At 36.3% G+C, this 23,940-nt stretch overlaps 1 protein-coding gene and 1 pseudogene across 1 annotated transcript; one reads left to right on the top strand and one right to left on the bottom strand.

Moving 5' to 3' along the window:
- Window positions 1-2,746: 2,746 nt before the first annotated feature.
- LOC127550998 (major urinary protein 4-like) lies at window positions 2,747-8,852 on the top strand. Its single transcript, XM_051980359.1, has 7 exons — window positions 2,747-2,910; window positions 5,071-5,189; window positions 5,493-5,563; window positions 6,495-6,605; window positions 7,426-7,533; window positions 7,725-7,772; window positions 8,352-8,852. The coding sequence occupies exons 1-6, from the start codon at window positions 2,812-2,814 to the stop codon at window positions 7,748-7,750; spliced, it is 534 nt and encodes a 177-aa protein (XP_051836319.1). The 5' UTR covers window positions 2,747-2,811; the 3' UTR covers window positions 7,751-7,772; window positions 8,352-8,852.
- Window positions 8,853-11,671: 2,819 nt separating this feature from the next.
- LOC127546845 (Krueppel-like factor 11) lies at window positions 11,672-12,927 on the bottom strand (annotated as a pseudogene).
- Between the last annotated feature and the right edge of the window lie 11,013 nt (window positions 12,928-23,940).

The following is a 23,940-nucleotide window of genomic DNA, read 5'->3' as shown; positions in this document are numbered from 1 at the left end:
AGTATTGTAAGAATTGCAAGAAGCAGTAGACAGCAAAAGTAGGGATATCAAATTCCCTCTATCAGAACTAGATAAATCTAACCACAAAATAAAGAAAAAAAGAAGTTTAAAAAGTGAATAGAATTTTAGAAATATCAGATATGATAGACTTCTAAGGAAAATTGAATGGGAATAGAAAGGAATATATCTTTTTCTCAGTGGTACATGGAACTTAAATACAAATTGACCATATATCAGGGCATAAAAGCCTCAACTCAACTGCAAAAATGCAGGAATATTAAATGAATCCATTTCAGATCATGATGCAGTAAAAATCACATGTAATAAAAGGTTGTGGGAAAATAGACTAAAATTAATTGGAAACTAATCCTAAAGAATGGGCATATCAAACATCAAATCATAGAAACAATCAATAATTTAATTCAAGAGAATGACAATAATAAGATAATTTACAAAAATGTATAGAATGAAGCCTAAAATGTTTCTCAAGGGAAATTTAATATATCTAGATGCTTACATGAATAAAATAGAAAAAGAGAAGATCAATAAATTGAGCATGGAACTAAAAAAGCTAAAAAATAAATAAATAAAACAAATCAGATCCCTCCCCAAACAAATACCAAATTGGAAATTTTGAAAATCAATGAAGACATTAATACAATTGAAAGTAAGAAAATAATTGAGCTAATTAATAAAACTACGAGATAGTCTTATGGAAAAAAAGCAACAAAATAGTTAAACCTCTGGTTAATTTAATTAGAAAAAGGAAAAAAAAGGAAATCAAATCACCAATATCAAATCATAAAATTATTTGAATAGATGCAGAAATAGCATTTGACAAACAATATCCATTCCTAATTAAAAGACATTAGAATATATGTAAATACATGGAGTTTTTCGTAAAATGATAAGTAGCATCTATTTAAAACAATCAACAAGCATTTTATGTAATAAGGATAAGCTAGAAGCAATTGATATTTTTACAATTGTTTAGTTCTAACTTTATTTGTATGAAAAGTGTTTTGTAATTGTATTTGTGTAAGAAAGAAAACAAGAGAGAAGGAAGGAAAAAGGAAAAAGCAAAGAAACAAAGAAAGCAAGCTCAATCCATTAAAGATTTGTCTTCTGCAGATTAGGTTACTTATTTTCAAATTATGGATTGGTTTAGGAAAGTAAAAAAAAAATTAATTAGATCTGGGGGTAAAATGTTGGGACAGTAACAAAGCTTCTTGGGAGCTTAAGCACAAAAAAATTTTTTTTTAAATCAGAAGCTTGTGCTCCCTCTGGCTTTTGACCAGTGAACTAACAAGGGAAACAAAGGAAGGGAAGGAGACACAGTGCCAAGAACATAGTAAAAACTAAATAAATTCTTGTTCACTGATTGATCAACTGAGTGATAGATTATCAGTAGAATATGTAGCAATAGATTATGACCAACTGTATTAGTGTATTCATCTTTGATGAATATCCTTTCCCAATTCCAACTATAGTTTTGGTGCTAAGTGCAACATATTCTATGACTTTCATTTCATTCCAGTCTTAAACATCAGCTACTAGACTTCCTGCATCCTATCTGGATCGGAAGACAATTTCGTTGCATATATATATATATATATATATATATATATATATATATAAAAGTACGAAGTGAAGTAACCAAAGTTCATACTTTCATGTACAATCCTTTGTTTATTTTATTATTATTATTTTTTGCTGAGGCAATTGGGGTTAACTGACTTGTGCCCAGCACAAGCTAGAAAGTGTTAAGTACCTGAGGCTAGATTTGAACTCAGGTCTTCCTGACTTCAGGGCTACAATTCTTTGTTTATTGAACTTTGAGATAGCTATTTTTGTTGGGTTTCTAATAAAGAAAAAACTTTAAATTATAAAAGTTAGACTGAAATAGACCTAGGAATAATAACAACACATAATGACATTATATGCTTGGAGGAATACTTGGAATAAAAGGTTGAAGTTATTCAAGGCCCAATCTTAGCTTACTTCAGAAAGACCCATTGGTAGACTATCTACAAGTTGATGAATTTTTCTAGTCATACCAAATCTCACAGATATAGTTAGTTAGAGAGTGGCTGATAGAATAAGAATATAGGAAATAACAGGTTATTATAATGAAGTAGTAATTATAAATTGAGCCTTGTATGGGACCGCAGTAAAATACAAAAAACAAAACAAAATTTAAAAAAATAATTAAGACACAGTCTTTTTCCTTTGGTGTTTTCTCTCTAATGGACAGGGTTATTACATAAATGTACACACTCACAGTTGTTCACTTCTTATGACATTTGTGATATATCACAAAGCAAGGAGAAACATTGCAACTGCAGTCCTGAAATCTGAGAGAATATGCAGTAAAGAAGGGACAAGATCTGATGGGATTTTTAAAAGATTTCTCCCTCTTTCTTTCTTTAAACTCAGAATTGCCTCAGGGATGGACCAGGTTTAATTTAACCTCCTCAACTGTTATGTGTGATCACAGCATAAATAATTATTTGGAAGCCAGCCTATTACAACATGTTCCATTCGTCTTGGAAATTGAGTTTTGGAGAAAGAGAACAGTAGGTTCCTCAAGAGATGGACCATTGCTCTCCTTGAAATTATTGAAGAATAGTTTATCATTGGCAAATTTTCAATGAAGGAAAAGCCATTATGGGGAATGAGAGGTCTTGCTGGGTCAATTTAGTGGGGAATCCAGGTCTCAGATGGGATATAAAAGCAGAGCTGAGAGACAGATACGAACATTCATAGGAACCCTATCTTGTTTTTTCTTGGCTGCTGGAGGTAAAGAGGGCTATGAGTATGACACATCTGCTACTGACTATGGGTTTGGCCCTAGTCTGTACCATCCAGGTCGAGGCCACTGGTCCAGTAAAAGACATCAATCTCAAGAAGGTATACGAGGGTACAAATCGTGGTATAGATTGATATTGGGTTGAAGAGGGGAATTTAGAGACATAAAACAAATCAAGGCAGTAATAGAGTTAGTATTGAAAGGATTTTGGCTAGCATTTTAAAAACTATGAAACATTTAATGTCTGACTTGCATGTGAGTGCATAGTGTCTATGTCTATTTGTGTAACTGTGATGTAACTTTCAGAGGTTGAAATGTATTCTTTCTCAATGGAAAGAATGATTTCATAATTTTCTTGTTTTTATTTTCAGTTAATTCATCTTAATCTCGGTTGCTCCACGATACTGAATGTTTAGTGTCTTTGATTTTATTTAGTCATTTGAACCAGCCCTTTGTATATGTCTATATATAAATGTGTTCATGACTATAGCATATTTACAAACTGGAAATAATTTCTAATATCAGCAAAACAGTTTTCTGTCTTGGAGATTGACTGTAAGGTATGACATAATCAACATAAAGAAATCCATTTTATGGGGGAGGGGAAGAGAAGGGGACGTGAAAGTGGTAATGGATAAGAGAACTCTACTACTAAGAGCTATTTGTGTATTATTTATGTATAATTATTAAACCTCAGGTAATTATCTTAGTTTTACTTTTGTCTATTCAAAGAATTGAGAATAAATATGCGAAACATAGGCTTCATGGTAGAGAAATAAAGATACTACTATTAAAGATAGTATTAGAGAGTAGATAAAGGATGAGAGTCCAGAAGACCTGGGTCCAAATTCTGACTAAGGCACTTAATAGCATTATGAATTTGGGGAGTTCACTTAATATCTGGGATTCTTTTTCTCATGTGCACTTGATTGGTGTTTGAAAATAACAGCTTAATAAAGATTTTGACTTCCAGATGACCTAGCAAGCAGTTTTTTCTCTGTTAGATTGGAGTGTCAGATCTAGAAGGGATATCAAAGATTATGTGGACAGTCTTCATTTTATAGCTAAAAAACATGAAGTCTAAGTTGGGGAATTGACATGTAATAGATTTAAGACTTGGTTTTATGTCTCATGGGGCTCAGATGAGTGTTTTTCCCACTTCACAACACTAGCTAGCAGTTTTTAAAAGACAAAGAAATTGAAAACAATGTAGAATAGGTAAGAATTATTTTGCTCCTAGAACCATGGAATTATACATTCATAGATCATGATGATGATGAAAATGATGACCTTGGAAGTGACCTGATGTTATATCCTTGTTTACAGCTGCTGCAATGAATACATTGAACTTGGAGTCAAAATCACCCAGGTTCACCAGGCTCAGACACATACCAACTGTTAGATCCTGGGCAAGGCACTTTGAGTCTCAGTTTTCTCATCTGTAAAATGTGGATAAGAATGGAATTACATATAATGTCATTGTGAATCAATTGGGGTAAAATATGTAAGATAATGGGGACAATTTTAAACAATATAGAAATGTCACTTATCTTCATCATTATCATTATTGCTGTCATTGTGATTGTTGTTATTATGGAAGTTACCTGCTGTGATAGAGAGTTGGTATTCTAAATTGAAATGTGGCCTCTGAAAAATATTTACTTTTTACCCTTATGAAGTAACTGATCCAAGTGCAGGGTAGCCCCAATGCACCTTTGTCTATCTTGAAAGAGAGTTGCTTACATGATGTACCTTCCACCAATAAAATTGTTCCTTGTTGATCCAATGAGAGAGCCTGGTAGCTCAAAAAGGCCTAAGTTAGCTATACTTCATTAATTTTTTTGACTTTCTCTACTGAGGTATAGATGGGGAGAAATCCCTCTCCATCACACAAAGCAGTTCCCCAGTCTCTACACTCATAGGGCATGGCCACCCATAGGCAGACAGGGCTTCAGAGTGGGCAGAATCACTTAATGGGAAAATGAGATTCCAGCTGCCCCTGCTGATCCACAATGTCAGGGGGCCTCAGAAACCATCCTAGGAAATCTAGCCCTGTAGAACCATAGACACAGTTGCCCCCACAGGTCACAAAAGACAGAGTTCTTTATTACTGTGCCAGAGCTTTATTTCTTTTCTTCAGACTCCTGCCATATTAGGGCAAGGCCATGAAAGGTCTTCTCCCTCTCCATCAACTTGGTAACTTACTCTCTCCTTTCTTCTTTGCTCATCATTTCCTTTTACTAATTTTTATTTCTTCACAGTTTGTTGGAAGGTGGTATCCTTTATTATTGGCCTCCAATGACTTGGAAAGCAACTCTGCAGCTTTTATCCACAGTATTGATGTGAAAGTAAACAGCCTGATATTTTACTTCACCCTCAGGTAAGTCTGGTGAAAGACGGTTTCTGGGTCATAGTTCTGGGCTTCCCTACACAAAAACTAGGTTAGGGCTCAGGAGGGAAAATACCTTACCAAGATTCACAGAATTGTAATGGGATTAGAATATAAAGAGAATAAACTATACTGGGAGCTGGCCTTGACTGATGACAAGGGTAATTGTGAGGAAGGGGAGAAGAATCACCAGAATAAATGAGAGCTTTCTGTTGAAGGCACACTTATCAGCAGGGAGCCCTAATGCAATCCAGCTGTGTCTAAGTCAAGGTGTTTTTCTCTCCCCTTTTCTAGGACAAATGGTGAATGTAAGCAAGTGGCAGTATTTGCTAACAAACTGGAAAACAATAAATACAAACTCCGATGTATGTATTAATAATTCTTATTGTCATTTCAGATTTATAAATGTTTTTCATTTATTAAGTTCTAATCTTATTTTAGGATCAAGTGAACAGACTGATTATTTTGTGACCGAAAATGTGAGGTATTATCATCAAAGGAAATTAAAAAGAGTACTTGAATACCATTTTATAGTTTACAAAATGTTTTACAAAAATATATATAATATAGTTTCCTTTTTCAGATAAGAAGACAGGTTTAGTGAAGGAAGATGACTTGCTTAAGATCACATAGTTTGTAAATTGAAGAAAGAGTTAGAACATCAGTCCTAACCTCATCTTCAAATCAAGTACTCTTCCAGCTGTATTCATTGAATGGGCACAATTTATAAATCTAATCTTGAAAAATTAGAGAAACAGGAGGCAGAACAGCCTTTTTTTTTTAATAGTTCAAGGACACACAAACACAAACTGTGCACCAGTATGGGAGTGACATGGAAACTCTACCTTTTCAGGAAGACCTTTCTATTTTTGTTCAGTTTTGATTGTTAGAATATGTTTTTTTTTTAATATATGGCTAAATAGATCACCCAGTATTCTTAGTTCTACCCTTTGGACGCATGCAGAAAAATCTACTCCCTCTTCTTGGAAAATCCCTGGAAAAATTCTCTGAATTATAATCCTGAGCTTCATTAACCAATTCTTAATTGGTATAAACTTGATTCTTCTCACTAGTTTACCACTCTAATTTGTCAGTGTCATTTAAAAATGCTTTACTAATAAGATGTCATAATAATTCTGAATGCAAGGTCCTTATTAGGATGTAGGACAGTGTTATTTTCTCTACATAGATGAGAGGAATCCAGCCAGACCCTAGTGAAGGAGTAGTCATTGAATGTAGAATTTCTGCTTGTTCTTCCTGCACTAGTGAAGGGATTATGATCTCACTTTATTACAGATCCAGGCAACAATATACTGTATGTGGAAGATGCTGACCCAAATGATTATCTCCTGATTTACACAACTAATAAGATTCATGGAAGGGAAACCAAAGGAGTGGAACTCTACAGTAAGTGACCTTTTGTCTCTCTTCCTGGAATTCTGTCTCAGCAGCAAATTCAGGCTTGCTTTCTCTTTAATCTTACCATTCTCATCCTTGCCTTTATCAGCCTTCTTAGCTACTGAGAATAACAAGATCATTCTGTGAGAAATTCTGTATTTTCAATGTCGTTTTGAGATGTAAGACAAATCCTTCTATAGTTAATCTTTTTTTTTTTATCATTCCCTCCTTTATCCTATCTAACCATTAATAAAATATGTTCCTGTTAATAGAAGAAAAAAGAAAGAGGAAAAGGTCAAATTGTACCTAGAAGCTTAAGCAAAAAGCAAAGGAAACCTGATATTTCTGTTTGGTATTCTTTGTTAAAGGGAAAATAAATGTCCACTCTTTGGATCTACTGGTGCTTAAATGAAATAAGAAACAAATAATATTCTCTCTGGAAACATGGAGGTCTTACCATGCATCCTGATTCTGCATTACTCTTCTGGATCTTAACATTAATCTTAACTCTATTCCTTGCAGACCTTTAGCACTCTCTTTTTTTTTTTCTGACATCATCTTAGGCCTTAACAGCTAAGGATATGTTATACTCTAAGGATTTCTGGGTTTTTCTGGCCTCTCTGCTATGAACTTCCTTTTTATGTTCTGTTTTTCTAACTAGAGTCTAAAGAGTTCCTTGAAAGCAAACTATCTAATTTTCCCCCCTATTTATATCCAAAACACTCAGAGGATTGGCTGGAAAACATGACTTCTTAAATTTATGTTTCTTTATTATTTCATTAATTAATTAATTCATGATTTATAACAATATAATATTCTCCAAATGTAGGTCGACAGAAAGGAGAAACTGTGAATCAAGAAATTAAAAAAAAATTTGAAGAGATGTATAAGTCATATGGAATTAAAAAAGAAAATGTCCTTGACTTGACTAAAACTGGTGAGTCTTTCTAATTTTTGTTTTCCTTTATTTCCAGTTTCCCTGTAATAGGGAAGCAAATTCATTATAAAATAAACTTCTACAGATCAAAATCTCATCTTATTTTTTTTTTCATGTTATTTGGTGACATATTGAATATCTGTGTGGAGTTTGTGTCAGAGAATTATTCGTGGTTTGTTTTTTCTCCACAGATCCATGTGAGCGCTCCTTAGAATAGAAAAGTTGGCGCAAACATGCAGGTTTGTGACATCTGATTTTAGGGCTATGCTTATCTTTCAATATTCTCCACAAACTAGAACTGAAAGTGGCAATGATAGTGCTTTTAGCAGCTTTAATTCAGTTCTAGTTATTCTGAGAATCCTTTTTTTTTTCACTTTTTTTTCTTCTCTTCCATTCATCTGGTTCATTCTGTTCTTGGATACTCTTCCCCTTCTCCCTCCCTTCAATCTTCTATCAGATGCTAAGAGGCAGCTGCCTGTGAGGAGGGAATACCAGCATCTGGGTGTGGGTATTACTGTTTGTTTGATTTTCCATCTCAAAACTTGAATAAAATGTAATTTGAAGTGTGAAAAGTTTTATTTTTCTGTTTTTAGACATTATCTTTAAATTTTTCTCCCCTACAATTTATATTATTATTGTTATTATCATTATTATTATCCAGGAGAGCTAGGTTAATCATCTATCCCAAATTCTTCCTTATTGAAAGGATTCTTATTCATATAGGATAGGAGATTGAACAAGATGAAAGTCACTTTCTAAAGTTCCTTCTAATTTTAAAGCTCAGATTTTACATTTTTCTTTGTTTTTTTCCTCTTTAGGTCAGACATCTGAAGACTTTTCAACATTCTTCATAAAGCATCATTTTAGAGCTCCTCACAAATAAGTAATCATCTTCTTCTTAAAGCGTTCCTTTTAATCAACATTCCCTTTAAGGGGATTACCAGAACTAAAAATGTTACCCAAATGTAGTATAAGCAGAGAAGAACCAAATAAAATGACTAACACCAATGATCTATGTAACTTAACTCCATTAGTAAAACCAAAATTGTGTATGTATGGATTTACGTATTTATGTATATATATACACTTACACGCACACACACACCACACAAACACACACACACATATGCATGCAAGTTACATTACACTATTGGCTTATATTATTTGTGATCAACCAAGGTCTAGAATGGAATTTGAAATTACATGTATCATATCCCCTTCCCCATATATGTTTCCACTATGTTCGATCTCCCTTGAACTCATGTAATTCCTTAAATCTTAATGTAAAGAATAAAAAATATATAATGCAAGATTTCAAATTTGTATCTGTACAAATTTTTTCTTGACATCTTTTATTTTTAAATCACTTGCATATAAGCACATAATTCAGTTTTATTGTTCTGTTGTTGTGTACATTCTTTTGCTGGTTTTGGTTATTACATACTGCAAGAGTTCAAATATCTTCCAAAGCTTCTTTGTAATCACCATATTCATCATTTCTTATATATTATTACATCACTTTCATATACTACAGTTTGTTTAGCCATTCCCAAATCAATAGACATCTATTTTGTTTCTAATTCTCTTCTCCTATGAAAAGTATTACTATAAATATTTTGAAATATATGAGATTTTTCTTTTAATCTTGACCTCGCTTTGGTATATGCCTCAAAATGAGATCTCTAGGATACAGAGTATGAATAGCTTAGTCATCTTCTTAGTTTAATTTCAAATGAGTTTGCAGAATGACATCTATTCATAACTTCATCAACAACAAATTAGTGTTCCACAACTTTCATAATATTGACTAATTTCCACATTCAATTATGAAATGAAACTTTAGAGCTGTTTGGATTTGCACTTTCCTTATTGTTAGTGATTTACAACAAAAGTTCTTAAAATGCGTATTGTGACCCCACATAAGGATACATAACTGATTATGAGGGGTCACTAAATTATGATTTATTATCAATAAATATTATTTATACAACCTATTTTATATACCTTTGTATATTTGTGGACATTCTTATCTTCAACTTGTATATGAATTCTCCCATACATACCACCACAGTTTCAAAAAGTATTCCTGGCTCAAATTTATTGGAAAATCTTACAACTTCCAAATGTAATTTTTCACTTTTACTTTTAGTCTGAACTCACATTCAGCTGAAGCCAAAAAAGGTTTCTGTTGTTTAAATGGATGATATTGATTATATGAAATTGAAAATCATGAATAAAATTAATATAAGTAGGATAGGAAATAAAGTGATCCAATGGGGGAGAGGAGGAATCAGATATCTCTGAGACCAGTCTTGTATCCAAGATACATACGGAACTAACAGAAATTTGTAAAACCTCATAGATAAAGGTTAAAACAGTTCTCAAAGGAAGAATTATGAATCATTAAAAACCACATGAAAGAACTCTTTACACAATTAATTTAACCAGAAACCAATAAGAATCACAACAGAATTCAAAGTGTGACTGAGCTTATTCCTTTTATACTGGATTGTTTCAAGGTATAACCTTCCGTTTAGATAGCATTCTCTCCAAAGGGTTCTCTCCTTTCCACATAGAAAGCTGAAGATCCAATCAGGGATCTAATGTTCAAAGCTACCTAGGTGGTGGTTATAGAAAAGCAATTCATACAACTTTAGCCAAGGGAAAACGATGAAGATGTATATAGGTTTCTTTTTTTTTTTAACATGTTAGAGTTTGCTTATTAAAATGAACCACAAACATAAAATACACTCAAAACTACCTAGCTTGTTCAGACCCGAGGTAGAGATATCCCATACATTTGGCCAAGGATGTAGATATCAACTGGTTTTCATTATATGTATTCCAACAAGAAAGTCTCCTTTCTCCAACAAGGATTAAATATACACAGTTCAAAATATATGTGATTACCCATGGATTTTATATGAAGCAAGAAAAAGGGATTAAATAAACAACTATGTAGAGATAAAAGAATCATATAATAAAGCAAGTTAATAAATAAAAGAAATGTAATCACGGCCAAGATAGCAAAGGTATAAGATAAATATGATGGAATAACTTCAAAAATATAAAATTAAGGGGAGAAACAGAAGTTGCACTGGTAAAAGGAGGAAATAAAAAGGAAGAACAGGGAAAATTATCTCACTTAAAGAAACATGAAAGAGCTATTACACTGAAAGGGAAGGTAAAGCAGCATGGAGTGGAGGAATGATTGAAGCCTACTTTCAGCAGAATTGGTTCAAAGAAGGAATAACAAATGAACTTGTATAGGTATAAAATCCATATTGCCCTATAGGAAAATAGGAAAGAAAGGAGAAAAAAGATGGAGGATGGCTGATGGGAGAGAAGATGGATTGGGGGAAGCAGTAGTCTGAAGTAAAATACTTTTGAGGATGGGTAAAAGGTAGAGATAATATGATAAACATATATAATCTGATAAAGGCCTCATTTCTCAAATATACAGAGAACTGAATCAAATGTATCAAAATTTGTCATTGCTCAATTGATAAATAGTCAAAAATGTACAAGTAGTTTTCAGATAAAGTAATCAGAGTTATCTATAGTCACATAAAATGCTCTAATACACTATTGATCAGAAAAAATACAAAATAAAACAATTCTCAGATACTATCCTACACCTATCAAATTAGGTAATATGACAGAAAAGGAAAAAGGTAAATATTGGAGGGGATGTAGGAAAATTGAGACATTAATGCATTGTTTTGCAGTGTAATTTGGAAATATGTCCAAAGAACTACAAACCATGATCCAACAGTATCACTATTAGGCATGTGTCCCAAAGAGATTTTTGAAAAGAAAGAAAGAAAGAAGGACCTATTTGTACAAAAATGTTTATTACAGCTCTTTATGATGGCAAAGAAATTGAAGAGGCATCCATCAGTTGGGGACTGAACGAGGTGCAATATATTTCAGAAACAGGGCCTCAATTAGAGGGGAAAGAAAGGGTTTTCATTAAGAATTGCCCCAAACACACACACACACACACACACACACACACACACACACACACACACACAGAAACAATTATATTAATTCTGCATTTTAACCAGTACAGTTAAGTGTTCTAAAAAGAAGCTTTTGCAAAAATGTCAAATGCAGATTATGTCCTGAATCATTCCTATGATAGCATGGGAACTAACGGACTCAGAGACACTCCTTTGCTTCTAGATTTCTCTGATTAAGCAATTCTGGTTTATTTTTTATTTGTTTCATTTATTCATTTATTTTTTGCCAATGTCTGCCTGTCAGTTTAGGATCGTCTTGCTGGTCTGTGATGTGGGTATGTTTTGTCAAGTGATCTATTAACATAATAAGCACATAAGGGCACACAAATTTCTTTTCTCCTGTATGAGTTAAGAATTTCATCTAAGAGAGCAATTTCCTTTTCACTGCAGCCTACCCAGCTGCAGATGAATGGCTTTTCTCCAGTATGAGGATGAAGAGGGGCTTTAAGGTGAGAACATTTGAAAAACATCTTCTGGGATTCTGGAAAGTTTCTTCTTCAGGAAAAGTCTACTGAAGGGACACAATTTTGACTTGGTATCCTCCAGTATCATGACATTTGATTGGCAAGGTTACAGTTATGATAGAGTGGCTGAGGGAGAGACTAATATAACCGCTCCTTGAGGTACCTGAGACTGAGAGACATGAGCAGTCCGGTGTGAAATGGACTTGACGGGGCTGGCTTTGTCTGGGAAGGGGTTTTCAAGAAAGCTGAAACCATTTCACCTCTTAGATTGGTCACAGGGATCATTTGGCAGAGGATGTGGGGAGATGGATGGAAAAAGGGACGGAAATACAAGAGGCAGTTTTTCTCAGGGCATCATTGTCTTTCCACCCTGTGGAATTCTTTGGTCTGTATTGCAATGGACCATATCCCCTATTGCCTTTTATCAGGAAGGGAAGGACCAGAATTTTGTAAATGGGACAGACGGAGGGCTAAGTTTGCATAGTGTAAACCACTTTTGAAGTACAAAGCCTGAAATGTTTCAGAAATTCCTGAGTTTCCTTCAGGCCCGTAGAATCTCTGTTGCCTGTAATGACTTCCATTTCTTCTCAGGTTGTGGCAATATGGGAGGAAGCAGGACTGTCTCCAGTGTGTCAGATCACACTGGTTACCTTGACTTTGTAGGACTGGAGAGAAGTGGCTCCAGCCCTTCTGGCTTCTGACTGAGCAGCCCTAACTCCTTCTTCATGCTTGATAATTCGGCCACAAAACAGAGGTTGTATTTGCAAGACTGATATGTTGACTGGGCCTGTCCTTGTTTGCACAGCAGCAACTTGGGAGGGAAGAAACAAAGAAGTAGGAAGAAGAAGACTGGCATTGTGAGGGGGAGTCACAAACAGGGTGGAAAGAAAATGGAAGTTCTTGGGATATCAGCACTGGAGACATCACCTTGGCTTGCCTTGCTGGTGGTGTACACTGGGAGAGGTCGGAAATCAAAACAATGGGTGCAACTTGAGAACCTCCTGCAGGGAGGGTGGGGAGGCTGAGGCACATATGGAAAGCAGGCAGTGGCTCTTTGAAACTTTGCATGGACGATGGGAGACACTGACTCCTCCAGCCCACCAATCTGATTTTAAACCTTAAACCTTGGTACTTCCTTCCTCCCTCCCTCCCTCCCTCCCTCCCTCCCTCCCTTCCTTCCTCCTTCCTCCTCCTTCCTCCTCCCTCCCTCCCTTCCTCCCTCCCTTCCTTCCTCCCTTCCTTCCTCCTTCCTTCCTTCCTTCCTTCCTTCTTCCTTCCTTCCTCCCTCCCTTCCTCCCTCCTCCCTCCTTCCTTCCTCCCTCCCTTCCTTCCTCCCTCCCTCCCTTCCTTCCTCCCTTCCTTCCTCCCTTCCTCCCTTCCTCCCTCCCTCCCTCCCTCTCTCCCTCCCTCCCTCCCTTCCTTCCTCCCTCCCTTCCTCCCTTCCTCCCTCCCTCCCTTCCTTCCTCCCTCCCTTCCTTCCTCCCTTCCTCCCTCCCTTCCTTCCTCCCTTCCTTCCTCCCTTCCTCCCTTCCTCCCTCCCTTCCTTCCTCCCTTCCTCCCTTCCTTCCTCCCTTCCTTCCTCCCTTCCTCCCTTCCTCCCTCCCTTCCTTCCTTCCTTCCTCCCTTCCTCCCTTCCTTCCTCCCTTCCTTCCTCCCTTCCTCCTTCCTCCCTCCCTTCCTTCCTTCCTTCCTTCCTCCCTTCCTTCCTTCCTCCCTCCCTCCCTCCCTTCCTTCCTTCCTCCCTTCCTTCCTTCCTCCCTCCCTTCCTCCCTTCCTTCCTTCCTCCCTCCCTTCCTCCCTTCCTTCCTTCCTCCCTTCCTTCCTTCCTTCCTTCCTTCCTTCCTTCCTCCTCCCTCCCTCCCTTCCTTCCTCCCTCCTTCCTTCCTCCCTTCCTTCCTTCCTCCCTTCCTTCCTTCCTCCCTCCCTTCCTTCCTTCCTTCCTCCCTCCCTTCCTTCCTTCCTTCCTCCCTTCCTTCCTTCCTCCTTCCTTCCTTCCTTCCTTCCTTCCTTCCTCCTCCCTTCCTTCCTCCCTCCCTCCCTTCCTTCCTTCCTCCCTCCCTTCCTTCCTTCCTTCCTCCCTCCCTCCTTCCTTCCTTCCTTCCTTCCTCCTTCCCTCCCTTCCTTCCTCCCTTCCTTCCTCCCTTCCTTCCTTCCTCCCTTCCTTCCTTCCTTCCTCCCTTCCTTCCTCCCTTCCTCCCTCCCTTCCTTCCTCCCTCCTTCCTTCCTCCCTTCCTTCCTCCTTCCTCCCTTCCTTCCTTCCTTCCTTCCTCCCTCCCTCCCTCCCTTCCTTCCTTCCTTCCTTCCTCCTTCCTCCCTCCCTTCCTTCCTCCTTCCTTCCTTCCTCCCTTCCTTCCTTCCTCCCTCCCTCCCTTCCTCCCTTCCTTCCTTCCTCCCTTCCTTCCTTCTTTCCTTCCTTCCTTCCTTCCTCCCTTCCTTCCTTCCTGCCTCCCTCCCTTCCTCCCTTCCTTCCTTCCTTCCTTCTTTCCTTCCTCCTTCCTTCCTCCCTCCCTTCCTTCCTCCCTCCCTCCCTTCCTTCCTTCCTCCCTTCCTTCCTTCCTTCCTTCCTTCCTCCTTCCTTCCTCCCTCCCTCCCTCCCTTCCTTCCTCCCTCCCTCCCTTCCTTCCTCCCTCCCTTCCTTCCTTCCTTCCTCCTTCCTTCCTTCCTTCCTTCCTCCCTCCCTTCCTTCCTCCCTCCCTCCCTTCCTTCCTCCCTCCCTCCCTTCCTTCCTCCCTCCCTTCCTTCCTTCCTTCCTCCTTCCTTCCTTCCTCCTTCCTTCCTCCCTCCCTTCTTCCTCCCTCCCTCCCTTCCTCCCTTCCTCCCTTCCTTCCTCCCTTCCTTCCTCCTCCCTCCCTTCCTCCCTCCCTCCCTTCCTTCCTTCCTTCCTTCCTTCCTCCCTTCCTTCCTCCCTCCCTTCCTTCCTTCCTTCCTCCCTTCCTTCCTTCCTCCCTTCCTTCCCTCCCTCCCTTCCTCCTTCCTTCCTTCCTCCCTTCCTTCCTTCCTTCCTCCCTTCCTCCCTTCCTTTCTTCCTTCCTTCCTTGTTTCCTCCCTTCTTTCCTTCCTTCCTTCCTTCCTCCCTCCCTCCCTCCCTCCCTTCCTTCCTTCCTTCTTTTCTTTTTTGCTGAGGCAATTGGAGTTAAGTGACTTGCCCAGAGTCACACAGCTAGAAAGTGTGAAGTGTCTGAAGTCAGATTTGAACTCAGGTCCTCCTGACGTCAGAGCTGGTGTGGTATTTATTTTCATTAAATATATTGTACTATACTTTTTTCTGTTTTTTTTCCTTCTCCCTCTCTCTTTCCTTCTAATTTAGGTAATAGTTAAAGACTAAAAGGTGAGGTATAAAAGATAAAGAAATATGTTCTCAGATCTCAAATAATAGAGTTTAGTGAAAGTTGGTGCTTATAATAATGGTTCAGCCATTTTAAGGTTCTTATCACATATGGCATATGTGGAAACTTTCTATGAGTCAAAATATTGGATTAATTATAATCCATTCAGTTCTAGATAATAAAAGAATTTACTGTTGTTGTTCAGGGGCTTCAGCAATACATGAAACATTAAGTCAACAAGATATATTATGTCCCTTTATCAGAAAATAGTTATTTCTTGATTATCTCTGCAATAAGAATGATGCAAGAATAAGCCCTTTTGGATGGTCTTTATAGCAAATGAAACTTCTGAATTAATTCATAGAACCTGGAGGTCACATGATGTTTTTGTCTTCTCTTTGTCTTTTTTACCTACTTTTATTCTTCTTAATGCTTTCTCTTAAATTATTTCAATTGTTAGTGTTTATATGCAGGAACATTGGAGGAAAGAGGTTATTTTTGTTTTTGTTTTTACTTCTGGCTTCTGTTAAGTATGCTTAAATAAGTTTCTGCTTTGAAAAAAAAAACCTTAATTGTATAATTTTGTTTGTGCAAGAAAATTTCAATTTCTTCTTTAGTTTGATCCCACAATTCCAGCCTTTTGAAACAGTTTTGAAGCTTGATTCTTTTAGTATCAGCTAGGGTAGAGGAAAGATTTCTGGGAATCATAATACATACTTAGAGAATGCCATTCCAACTTGTACATGGATCCTTCTAGACAAACTAATGAAAGTTCTAGGCACATTGTGGACCTACAGCTATGTTTAAAAAAAAACCCTCACAAATCTTGAGCCTTTTTAATATCTTCCCTTTTCAAATCAATCAGAAAAATATTTTTTTTCAACTTTTTCACAAAGAAAATTGCACAATTAGGATTTTTTTTTGAGCTGAAATTTGGGGGAGGAGAAACTATTTATCAATTGTCGCTGGAAAAGTTCTGATCTCCAAGGAACTAAAAAGAATATATAAAATCAATAACATTCCCCAATAGAAAAGTGGTTAAAGAACATGAACCAAAAATCCTGAAAAGAAAAATTGCAAAAGCATAGAAAGAAATGGTCAGAATCACAAGTTCTGGTTGAGGAGGGTTTTTTCTTTCTCTGAACTGGAAAAAGGAAGAAAGAGTTTTTCCCACAACCAGATCATGTGTTTTTCTTTTCTCTGAGTGGGTCTGTAACTTTGCCTTTAATCACAGCTTTCTACACAACTCTCCTCTCTTCAATGAAGGATGAAGGTCTGTCTGGAACTCTTGCATTCAAGTGACTAGATACTAATTATAGACAAAGAGCTTATGTAATTATTGCATCCTCCCTCAATGATACGATTCACCTGCATCTTTTTCTCTATTATTTTAGGGAACTTACTAATGTAGCAATCACCACCATAAGAACCTTTGAAACCCATATAGGTAATCAAGTTCTCAATTAAGGAAACCACTAGACCATTAGACCAGAGCTAGACATGCAACTCTTTTAAATACTATGTATTTAAGCTAGACACTATCATCCAATATTCTGAAAGAGATAAATGTGTAGCAAATCCTCAACTCTTCTGTTACTTCATATTATTGTCAAGGGCATCAACAAAATTCCTGGCAACCAAAACTCGCAATCTAGATGTCATCCTTCACTCTTTCAGTCTCTGTACCATGCACACGACCCAAAATTAATCTGTTGCTAAGGCCTGTTGGTATTTTCTTTGTATTGTTTCTTACCTGCCCCATTTTCTTCTGTGATACTCTTATAATCTTGGTCACTTTACACTTGGAATAACAATAGCCTGCAGGCTGGTTTGCCTGCCATGAGTTTCCCTTCACTTCAGACCTTTATCTTCTGCTCTGTTAAATTAAAATGCATCCCCCCCTACACAATTAACTCTAGTAGCTCCCTATCATTCCCAGAATTATATATAAAATCAGTGTTTTGATGTTTGAAGTCCTTTATATTCAGATCCCCAACCCACAACTTTCTTGTTCTTTTATATTTTACTCACTATTGTGTACTTTCTAATCTAGTAAGACTAACTTTCTTGCTGCTTCTCACATGAGACATTCCATCTCCAGACATTCACTGGCTCATCTACATTGCTGGAATGTTCTTCATCTTTATCTGTGTCTCCTGATTTCCTTCAAGTTCCAAATAAAATTCTACTTTATATAAGAATTTTTTCTGATTCCCCTTAATGCTTTTTCTTTTCCAATTTATCCTGTGTGCATCTTCTTTGTATATAACTGTTCACATTACTTCGTTGTAAGGTTCTTGAGTGCAAGTACTTATTTTTGTTCTTTCTTTATATTGCAGGATATCTGGCACATAATAAGTGCTTAATAAAAAATTATTATTGATTGGTAAATAACTTGGAGGAATAGTTCAAAATATAATATGAGTATCAGTTTAAAAATTAGAGGTTGGAGGGAGCTGTTAGAATGAGCCATAGAGAATAAATCATTTCCTTAGTTTTTCTCAATTTTCAAAGGAATGATCTAAAGCTTATTTCTTTATTCCATAAAGAAGGAAACCAGGTAGCTGAAGACAGCATTCACATTGAATTCTTAGTAAAAATAAGAACAATTCATGTCACAAGATGCTTATGGAGACCCAATGGTCCATTGAGATACCTCCTTTGATTTCACAATATTTTCCTCAGATTCAGCTGATTAATCCCTTGCTGGAGCTGCTATCACAAAATGCCAAAACAACATTCTTAATAGTCTTCTTATTTTATACGACAAGGAAAAAACAATGACATCTCTTGCAGATATACCAATTCCTTTTTCATGGTAAAAACTTCTAGTGTCCAAACCAAACTTTAAACTTCCTTTTGACCAAATATCATTGGCATGTGGTATCCGGGGTAATATCCCTTTGGCAGAGATCATTGCCATGTGTTATTTTGGTTGTTAATAGTAATAATAAAAGAGATTCAAATCAAAATAAATATTGTTTTACCTCATAACCAATAAATCGCCAAAGATGACAAAGATGGGACTTAATATTGGATGGATGTATATCTTGTTGTTGGTTTTATGAACCATTTTGAAAGGCAATTTGGAGTTCATGCAGAGATTGACTAATGTAGCCATAAAGTCTTGACCCAGGGATATCAATGCTAGATATATGCCACAGGAAGGTTAATGACAAAAGTAAGTGGAAAATATCTTTGGATATTAATCCAAAGAACTGGAAATAAAGTAGCTGCTGCTAGATTTAGAAATAGCTAAACAAGGTATGGCTCATCAATGTAAATGAGAAACTATAGGAAATGATGAATGTGATTAATATAGAGAAATATGGGTAGACATAGAAATTGATTAAAAATAAAGTGTTCATGGAGGAAATGCCAAAATGGCTGAGAGGAAATATTTTTGTCTAACTATTATTAAACAGCTCCATAACAGCATAAGAAAATATGCCAAACCTGAATTCTAATTTTAAAAAAACTACACAATGAGTCATTTTCTAGCCCAGAACAGTTTAAGAAGACAGAAAAGACATTGGGATGGAGATTAGCCAGAAGAATAGCATAGTGTCAGTAGCAGCATGGCAGAACCTGGAGTGGAAAGGGAATCAAGTTGTAACACCAAGGAAAGAAGCACTGGGGAGAGAGGATAGAGAACTCAGAGCACCTCCAAACTAGTTCTGTAAGCAAGAACATGCACCCTCTAGCTATTTTGTCCCCAATTACCCAGCTTCAGGTCCCAGTTTTAGTGCAGAGAGGAGTGAACAGGTCTTAAATAAGCATGGGGCTCTAGCCAAGTAATGAACACAAAGCAAGCTGCAAAAACTTATTTGTATGACTCGAAACCCAGGAGCAGAATGGAAGCTCAGTTATAACTTTAACACAGCATATGAGACTGAAGTAAATTAATTAGATCAAGAGATGAAGGTTATATATGAAGGGAATATAAGGGAAGCTAGAAGTTCAGTCACTCTGAGATTGCAAAATATCCAGTAGAATAATAATGACTGAGTTTAGTGGAATCTATTGAAACCCAATTTCACATGAGCCAATAGAACTAAACCTAGATCAAGCACTTATAGAGTTTAGACCAGGAGATCACTGAAGAGACCTCTCCCTGGATAATACTAATTTGAAAGCCCCCAAAACTTGTAGACCACCAGAATAAGGTTTGAAAGCAGCAGAAGAATTTAAAAGGACAGAAGCTGAGAACAGACATCCACCACTCCAGAAATACACATCATAAATATAGAATTTAAAAAAGTCAGCTGAAAAAGTGAACAGACAATAACAACAAAAAAGAACCTGATCATAAAATAGTTCCTATAGTGACAAGGAAGCTTAAAAGATAAATGTAGAAAACAATGACAAAAGCTCAAATTAAAATACATACTGGACACAATCCCAACAAGAATTTCCAGGAGAGTTAAAGAAATAAGTTTTTTAAAAAGCAAAACATGACTTTAAAAACTGAAGAGCAAGAGAGAATGAGTAGATAAACAAGAAAAATGAGAGCAATGCAATACAATTATGAGAAAAATGAATTAATTTGCTTACTAAAAAGGTTTTAAAATCTTACTAAGTTAATTTCTTAAACAATTCCTTAACGTTTAGAATTGGCCAAAGGAAACTTACAACTTCAAGAGATCTCAGAAAATAATAAAATAAATCAAAAGGCTGAAAAATAAAAGATAATAGGAAATATATAATAGGAAAAAACAACTGACCTAGAATATATTTCAAAGAGAGATAATTGAAGAATGATTTGATTATTTAAAAGTCATGAATAAACAGTGAAGCAATCAGAACCTAGAAAAATAATTTAAGCAATTAGTAAAGCTGTGTAAATTTTTAAAATGGTAATAACAATAACAGGAAATTAAAAGTTTCAAAATAATAATCAAATTTGGCTGCAAAGAATATGAGAAAGCACTCTTAATTTCTTTGAAGATGTATGCTTCTATGAATGTGTAATATCATGTGCGTTGTTCCTTACTATGAGGGATAGCTCCCATGGTGGTGATGGAGTAGGGAGATGGAAGTCAGGGATATATTGGGAAATGATGTCATTTTCATGATGCAAAAACCAAATATTTCAGTGCAATTTTGTTTTTAAAAATTTTTAATTGCAATAACATATTTTCCCATGGATTTCACTTTTCCCCAATAATATATGCAATTGTTAGAAAGAATGGACAATTCCAGGTCATACATTTAGAAGAATAAATATATTGACAATATGAGACAATATGAATATAGAGTCAGGAAAACTTGAATTCCAATCTTGTTCTAGACATTTACTGGCTATATGATCATTGGCAAGTTCCTTAACCTCTCTCTCAGACTGTTTCCTCATATGTAAAAATGAGGATAATGCTAGTATTTACTCCTAAGGTTGTAATATGATCAAATGAGATAATACATACAGACCTTGGAACTACTTATTTTTGTTCTTGTTCGGTTTTTCAGTTGTGTCCAACTCTTCATGATTCCATAAATCAATTGTCCATAGCATAGTCTCGATCAAGATATTTCAATGATTTGCATTTTCTCCTCCAGAGAATTACTCCCCTTTGGATCAGTGATCCATGAGGCAAATAGAGATTAAGTCATTTAATCAGGTCACACAGCTGGAAAGTGTCTGAGGTTGAATTTGAATTTGAGGTTTTCCTGGTTCCAAGTCAGGTTCTCTATCCATTGTACCACCTGGCTGCTTCATAAAGCTCTGGCATGGTATGGCTTTTATGCCTTTGCTGATGTCAGTGTGCCTTCATCATTTCTGGTCTCATATGGAGTTCATTCTCAACCAGCTGTGTATGTGGGTTTAGAATATAGTCTTTGTTGACCATTGTTCCCTACACTCTGGCACCATAGTCGCTGGACACTATTCTGCTGTCCTCCAACTAGTAATGTTATCTGACAGGTTTTGAACTTTTTTTCTACTTCTGGCTTCTGGTTTCAATTAGAGTTCTCAGAAAATGTAATATCTCTTTCCCAGAAAAGGAACCATAGTCTCTGACTCCTCTTTTTCAGATCAAAGCTTAAATGTTCAAGTTATATCTCTTTTAAAAATACATAAGTCTCATACACACTATGTACTGATAGATGAAAAAAACATGGGTTTCTTCTTTTTGGAAGAAGACATTTCAACACTCAGAAGTTTAACTGTATAGAGCCTGGGTGTAGCACTGACTCCCCCACCCCAACCTTCTTTAGATTCTTTCTATTCCTGGACTGAGGCTAGCTAGCTCACCCCAACTATATTCATTCCAAAAGGGAGGGATAGTATCACCAGAGGCCTGGATAAAATACTAGTTTTCAACCCCAAGGTTTTAGCATAACTCTGAAGGATGGGGAGGGAATATACTTCTACAGTTTTCCACTATAGTTATCACCTACCCCATCTATATATTCTGCATTTTAATAGATCAGCCACTGATGCCACTATTAATTATTAAACATGACCATTTGCTAATCAAGAAAGTAAAAACAATAGCAATTGTATCATGCATTTTAATAAACAGAAAGCAAAAGTTAGGAAAATCTTAAAATAGCACTTTCTTCCCATAAACCTGGTTGAAAGTCATCAAACCTCTCTATGTCCATGGAAGGCAAACCTATTGGTTAAACACATGAATAAGAAAATACATTTGTTTAGGTCACCTCATGCTTCTTTATTGCAGTTGTTAATGGCATAATATGTTTAAAGAAATAGGATAGGCCATGCTTTCTCTGCTTCTCTTCCTTATTTCTCTGTTCCAGAATTAAATTGCTACTCTTTTCTACTATTGCTATTTCTCTGCTGCTCTATAACTACTGAACTGATATTAAATTCTTTTAGTAAAGCAGCTATTTATGTCTTTTATCAAAGCCTGGGGTCTGCAGCTTCCTAGGTTAAATTCCTTGGATGGGTACTGATTCATTCTAAACCACTTGTGACAACATTTCCAAAGAACTGAAAAGTTCCTGAGTCCTCTTGATACTCTGAGACCTTTCCCCCTTACAAACCAGGAAGGGAGGTAGAGACAAATGCATTCAAATACCCGAGAAATGTCCCCGTTCTCAAATTGTAGCATTTCTGAGTGTCTTCAAATAACTCCAAAGGCATCTATAGGACTTTATGTGCCTTAAAGTGTTCTCAAACTCTAGGGGAAAGTAAAAAGCAACAAGATCAGGTAATGTTTTACACATTAAGGGGGTTTTTCACATCTCAGTGAGCTCCCACCATCAAGAGAGCCTTCTGAACTTTACTCTCTGGGCAGTGAACAGTTAGTTCCCTGATACCCCAATCCCATGATGTTAATGGATTTGGGGAAAGTGTCTCCATGATGATTTTGATGCAGTGTTACAAAACAAAACACACACTTTCCTGTGCAGCTAACCTTTACATCCTTCCACAGGTTGGATTTAAATTATTTTCTCATATTTTAATCATAGTACTCCTCTTCACACACTTGCCATTCTAATCAAACTGGTCTGCTTGTTATTCACTGTGTGAACATACAGTTTTGTGATAACATGCCTTTGAGAAAGTAATTTCTCTCCCTCCTCAGTTCTTCCTTATTCCTTCAAAGTACATTTCATTCTATGTAAAATATGATCTCTTTATTAATAAGTAGGGACACTCTTTCTCTATTTAACATTACTTCATAAGCATTTGTATGTATATATAATTTATTTACTTTCTTATATATAAGTTGTAAACTTCAGTCAAATGAATATTCCTTCAGATCAGGAATTGTTTTATTGATGATTTTTCATTGCCACTATCTACTCCAATGCATCAAACATAAGAGAATGTTAAATGTCTGTTAAATGGAATGAGGTGTTATTTTAAAGCAAAGTGAAATTAGGTTAACAGATCAAGTCTTCAGTTATACACTAGCATGGCTATCTTGGGCAAGTCTTTGAATCTCTCCACCCTCCAATAAATCTTTAAGATGATAAATTCTCAAGGAGTTGATGAGCTATACTGGTAGAATGAGTTTCATTTCTGGGAATACTCTATATGCTTAAACATAAAGATCAAAAATGTCCTTAAAATGCTTTCTGGTATATTAAATTGTAAGCACCACAAAGGAGATAAATTACATACATTTCAATTTGGCCAGTGCCTGGAATTGTGATCTTCAGATAATAGATAGTTGATAACTATTTTTTAAACTTGTTTAAGATAGAAAGCTCCCAGATAATGATGACAACTAACTATCTATAATCTATCTATCTATCTATCTATCTATCTATCTATCTATCTTGTCTGGGCATTTTTCCCAAATTACCTGAACAAAACTGCATGTAGGAAAATTTCAACACTTTTTTTAAAATGGTGAACTCAGTTTAATACTTTCTAAGATGTTAATTCCTTGACTGCAAAAAGGACAAAAAACACGGGAACTGTATTTTCTAGTCTCATGATAGACTAGTTGATCTAAAGAAGTTGGCCCAACTTAACACTGGCTGTTGATATTGGAAATCTGCACTTCATAAATGTCAAATTTTTGTTGTCATAAAGCACTTCACTAAGCTGCCTTTAGGATCTTTGGCTAGTAGTTACTCATTAATTAATGACTCTGAATAAAGTATACTTGGAGGGAT

The sequence above is a fragment of the Antechinus flavipes genome, chromosome 2 (assembly GCF_016432865.1).
Source record: "Antechinus flavipes isolate AdamAnt ecotype Samford, QLD, Australia chromosome 2, AdamAnt_v2, whole genome shotgun sequence".
NCBI classification, from domain to species: domain Eukaryota; kingdom Metazoa; phylum Chordata; class Mammalia; order Dasyuromorphia; family Dasyuridae; genus Antechinus; species Antechinus flavipes.
The sequence above is the reverse complement of the archived record's forward strand: the minus strand, read 5'-3'. Positions and strand labels throughout refer to the sequence as shown.